Here is a 5,101-nt window from a genome sequence, read left to right on the forward strand (position 1 = left end):
GCTGGGGATGGTTTTCCCATTTTAAACCGCAAAGGGAAAAGGGTGGAAAAACGCGGAATACGGGAGAGGACGAGGGAGTTGCCTAGAGAACAACTGCCCGAGCTCACATGGCGGGGATATCGCCGTTTACCGCAGCCCTGCCCGGGGCTCGGTGGCGTCGCCCGGGAGGGCAGAGCCAGGCGCCGGGCGGCCCCGCTGCTGGCCCGGTCGCTCTCGACTTTTCCCTCCCCCTCGGGGGTGGTGGAGCCCCGCGGCAGAGCCGGGGCTGGGGGCGGTGGCGGAGCCGGGGTGGGGGGGAAGACGGGAGGGCGGCCTCGGGGTCCGTGCCGGGTTCGGAGGCGCACCGCCGGCCGTGGAGAGGCCCGGGGGGGCCCGCGCCCGCTGCCGCGCTGTCGGGGGGGCGGCGGGCGGCGGGAGCGGGCGGCCCCCCCGGCGCGGCGGGGCGGCCCCGGCGGGGGCGGTGCGGGGCGGTGCGGGGCTGTGCGGGGCGGGTCGGGGGCTCGGCGCGCTCGCCAGGCGAGGAGCGCGGCTGCCCGGGCGGAGGGCCGCGGAGAGGAAAGCTAACAATGCTGTGAAAATATGTTTGCAGAAAATAGACAATTGTTGGATTAAACGTATTCAAGTATGAAATAATGCCTTTTTGTGTAAAAAACCTCAGCAATGTGAGCGTACAAAAGTTCCCCTGTGGCAGTTACTTGCTCCCTTTGTGAGCTTTGCGCTCCGGCGTCTCCACTTGGCGCGTTTAACTCGGAGCCCCCCTTTAAACGCGATTGTTTCTTTCTTTTTAATGACATTTACCGGATCAAAACATGCTGTTAATTCGATCAGAAAGCTTTACCCTCCTTAACAATGCCACAATAATTTCTCCTGAAGTTTGTTAAATTGACCAAAATTAGGCAAATGAATAGGGGGTCTGTCGGCGATCCCGCTCGCAGGTGACACCGAATAATGCACTCTCGGACCAGCTGCGATCCCCTCTTTATTTGCCCCTCTTTTCTTTGACCCGCATTATTAAAATTTAGGCCCAATGAAACTATTCATACTTTTCAATGGGACATTTTCCTATAGGATAATAGGCTACAAATTGAGCCTCTCCAAAGGAGAGGGGGAGAGCAGGGGGGGTAAAACAACAACGCACAGACGCGCACACCACACAAAAAAGGAGCGTCGTGTGCCAAAGGCTGGCGAGAGCCTCCCCGGGCCGATGGAAAAAAAAAAAGGGGGGGTGATGGGGGGGGATATCGTGTGCCAGCCCCCCGGTCCCACACCTGCCGGGGTGTCCCCGGCGCATAAAGCGGTGTAAACAAAAAAATCCTCGCTGCCATCTCTTATAAAGATGGACGTGTCACCAAGTCGTGTGAGAAAAGCCTGAGAACAAACGGGGCCACTCCGTCTCCAAGGGTTCTCCCTTGAACTGGGCGGAACAGCCTATTAAGGGCTTACTTAATTACTTTAATGACTCTGGACAGGCTTTAAAATGCAGTCAGCTCCGGGGCTAAGGGGAGGGGTAGGGGGTGCCGGGGATTTGAAGGCTGGCGGCGGGGACGGGGCCGGGGATGCGGCGAGCGGGGCGCAGGGCGCGGTATCGCGCCCTGCGCCCCGCTCGCCGCATCCCCGGCCCCGTCCCCGCCGCTATTGTGGGACAGTCACGTGTGTCCCCGAGGTCCACGTGGGGCGACACAGCTGGGCCGCCCCCGGCTGCGTGGACGGGGGCGAGGAGGGGGAGAAAGGAAGAAGAGAGAAGAAAAAAAAGCCCCTCATCCCCTCGCCCCCTTCCACCCTGATCTTTAATGCATACACTCCCTCGGCGCCGCTCTCCCGTAATCCTATGGGATCAGCGGGCCCGTGGAGGCCCCCCGGGGTCCCCCCCAAGAAGTGATGGCTTTATAAGGGGGCCGGAGAGAGAGGGGATGCAGAGCCCACCATGGCCTCCAAGCTTAAGGAGCGGAGGGTGAGTCGTCGACCGCCTTGCGCGCACGGGTCTGCGGGGCCGCCAAGCCGGTCTAGCCCCGAACCCTTCGCCGCCTTTCCCTTTGAAAAGCCCCCCCACAAAAAACAACCACACCTCCCTCACTAAAACAAGGCTGCCCTGCCAGGGCCGTCCGCGCAGTCGGGGAGCCACCGGGGCCGCGTGGAGAGGACCGGCCACCGGAGCATTATCCTACCCGAGGCCGCGTCGCGCCCGGCACCGCTGCTCGGAGCGGGGTTGGGAACTGGCTTCCCTGGAGGGGTCGAGACCGGGACCGGGGGAGGCTGTCACAGCGAGACTGGATTCATCTGTTTTCTCTTCCCCCACTAACGCGCCCCATGTTTTGCAGAGAACGCCAGTTTCCCACAAAGTGATTGAGAAGCGGAGGCGGGACCGCATCAACCGCTGCCTCACCGAGCTGGGGAAGACGGTGCCCATGGCTCTGGCCAAGCAGGTAGGCGGGGGGGAGCAGCCCCTACGCCCTTCTCTCCCCGGTGCGCCGCGATATCCCCCCCGATACGGCGGGGCTAGGGGGCGGCCCAGTGGTACGCAGAGCAATCTCAGGGGAGAGGTGATGCCCACCTGCCCTGCCCGTTGCAGAGCTCGGGGAAGCTGGAGAAAGCGGAGATCCTGGAGATGACGGTGCAGTACCTGCGGGCCCTGCACTCGGCGGACTTTCCCCGCGGCCGGGAGAAGGGTAGGTGGGCGGGAGCGACCTCCCGCGGCCCCCGCCGGGTCACTCGCGGCGTGGAGGCGGCTTTACCCTCTCCTCTCCCGGCCAGACCCTGAGAAGTTCGATTCCCTTCCCTTTCCTTTCCAGCAGAGCTGCTCTCCGAGTTCGCCAATTACTTCCACTACGGCTACCACGAGTGTATGAAGAACCTGGTCCACTACCTGACAACGGTGGAGAGGATGGAGACCAAAGACACCAAGTACGCTCGCATCCTGGCCTTTCTCCAGTCCAAAGCACGCTTCGTTACTGAGCCTCTCTTCACGTCCCTGGGCTCCCTCCCCGAGCCGGACTTTTCCTACCCGCTGCATCCTGGGCCCGAGTGCCCAGGGCACGTCCACAGTCCCGCCGAGGGCGTGCTCCAGCCGCCCTCGGGGGGACCATTCCCCTGGCACGGCGCCGCCCGCAACCCCTCCCTGCCCTACCACTTGCCCAGCGCCGCCGTACCCCTCGCCAGCCCCGGCCAGCAGCGCAGCACTTTCCTCTCATCCGTGCAGGGGCTGGACCGCCACTACCTCAACCTCCTCGGCCACTCCCACCCCAACGCGTTCGGGCTTCCCCCGGGCCAGCACCCCTCCATGCTATAGAGACTCGTCCCGCCTGAAAAAACATCTATTTATGACCGCGGACACTGCGGGTTACACCCGGGCGCACGGAGAGGCTGCCGGGGGCAGGGAGATACGCAGGGGTCCCGGATGGCGAGGAGCCCCCGGGGGCCCAGATCTGCCCCCGCCCACCCTCTCCGAGGGCCTGAAGCTGCCCCCACCCGCTCGTCTTCCCACCTCCGGGTTCAGTGCCTGTAAAAGTGATGCCTTGGAATAAAAGTTTATACCCGCCGCTGCTTTTTGTTTCCATGAGGGGAGCTTCCTCGGGTGGCGGTGGGAGTCTCCCCAGGCAGCCACCCAGGGCGAAAAAACCCACGAGCGAGACGTGGTCAGCGAGGGCCAGGGAGCTTGCTGCACGCACCGGCCATGGCTAGCGCTTCGGGCAGGCGGGGCAGGACGTGACGGGCCGGGTGTCGGTGCCGCCCGGCTTCTGCTCCCAGGCTGTCACCGGAGGCTGGGAGGGAGTCTCGGGGTACTCCGAAGGTGGCGGATGCCCCACTCGCCCGCAAACCCTGCTGGTGCTACCCTCCCGCGCGCCCGTGGAGGGGTGCTCCAGGGGCACGTGTCCGAACGGCATCTCCCGTGTGCTTTGTCACAGAATTTCTCTGCGGCGCAGCTTGTTCAGAGGGGGATGAATAATGGTGAAGGCACAGGACGGGGCGGGGAGGGCAGGCGGCCGCTGCGGAGGTGCGGGGCGCTGAGAATAAAACCAATGGAAGCTCCGGGAGCGAGTCCTTCCAGCCTCGCCGCTGGCGCGGAACCGCGCACGACTCCCTCCCAACGGAGCGACTCCAGCTCCGCCTGAACCAAGCGTCCCGGGTGTCTCCACAGCCCCTGGAAGCAGGGCAACCCGGCCATGCCCGGCGGGGCCGGAGCCGTCGAGGGGTAAATTAACTTATTCCAGTTGGGTGGGGAGGCTTTGAGGAGATTTGACCTGGGCTGTTTGCCCAGGTCGCGGAATGGGCTGACCCGCAATTTGTAAACCAACTCGACCCTTTATTCGGAGACAGACAAAAAGATCTTCATTACAATGAGTAAAAAGTGGAATGTGTATCTTCCATTTAACCTGTAAATACAGGAAAAGCTCCTATCCCAGATTAGTGGGGAAAAGGTCACATGGCGGGATGATGGTGAGGAGTCAGCCAGGGAGGGGAGAAAAACACCCCCATTTCCTCGGGACACCTTTAGGATGGTAAATCCAGAGGGAACTTCTCTTTTGGTCAGTGTACACAGAACAATATGGACTCAGCCAAACACATTCAGCAACAGGAATGGCTGGTGCCTGTTATGAAAACACATGTCCAACACTCATTTTTATCAGCACTGGGTGCAGATAAAAATTGTCAAAATGCTATATGACCTATATTCTGTGTGCTTTAAGCTCTTGTGATCCCACTTTGTGCCTGAAGCATTAAAGATGTGGCATCTTCCTGAAAATATACCTATATTCAGCATTTTGGTCCCTGTTAACCAAATTAAACAGAACTTTCCTTTGCTAAGTAGATTTTCTCTGTGGGATTAGCAGAGGGCCACCATGGTAAAAACTGGGGTCATTTGCATATAATTTTGCAAACTCGCACTGGTCCATGACAGTCTTTGTCTCTCCAATGTTGCTATCCTGCATTTTTTTCCTTCTTTTTTTTCCCCCTTTTCATTTTCATTTAGCTGTGGAGGATAAACCCCTCTTTGGCTTTACAATGACTTTAGGATAAAAGTTTCCCCTCCCTCTACTCTTTCAGGGCTCTGAGCTCACCCTCCTGCTTTTGGCCCCAAAATTATTTTGGAATTTGCTAAAGT

At 60.3% G+C, this 5,101-nt stretch overlaps 1 protein-coding gene across 3 annotated transcripts; it reads left to right on the top strand.

The window, feature by feature from the left end:
- The first annotated feature begins 1,620 nt into the window (after positions 1-1,620).
- HELT (helt bHLH transcription factor) lies at positions 1,621-3,530 on the top strand. Of its 3 annotated transcripts, XM_018907029.3 has the most exons (5): positions 1,621-1,951; positions 2,319-2,423; positions 2,570-2,666; positions 2,790-2,901; positions 3,197-3,530. In XM_018907029.3, the coding sequence occupies exons 1-5, from the start codon at positions 1,925-1,927 to the stop codon at positions 3,519-3,521; spliced, it is 666 nt and encodes a 221-aa protein (XP_018762574.3). In that variant the 5' UTR covers positions 1,621-1,924; the 3' UTR covers positions 3,522-3,530. The 3 variants fall into 3 exon arrangements, with proteins under 3 accessions (XP_018762574.3, XP_018762573.1, XP_009099127.1); XM_018907028.3 differs by having other exon boundaries at positions 2,790-3,386; XM_009100879.4 differs by having other exon boundaries at positions 2,793-3,386.
- Positions 3,531-5,101: the final 1,571 nt, after the last annotated feature.

This window comes from Serinus canaria, chromosome 4 (genome assembly GCF_022539315.1).
Source record: "Serinus canaria isolate serCan28SL12 chromosome 4, serCan2020, whole genome shotgun sequence".
NCBI lineage: Eukaryota > Metazoa > Chordata > Aves > Passeriformes > Fringillidae > Serinus > Serinus canaria.

What these genes read in the sequence shown, in the direction of transcription:
- HELT (XM_018907028.3), top strand. Translation starts at nt 1,925, where the DNA reads ATGGCCTCCAAGCTTAAGGAGCGGAGG. An exon ending in CCAAGCTTAAGGAGCGGAGG is followed by an intron (nt 1,952 to 2,318) that starts GTGAGTCGTCGA and finishes CATGTTTTGCAG; the next exon opens with AGAACGCCAGTTTCCCACAA. An exon ending in CCATGGCTCTGGCCAAGCAG is followed by an intron (nt 2,424 to 2,569) that starts GTAGGCGGGGGG and finishes TGCCCGTTGCAG; the next exon opens with AGCTCGGGGAAGCTGGAGAA.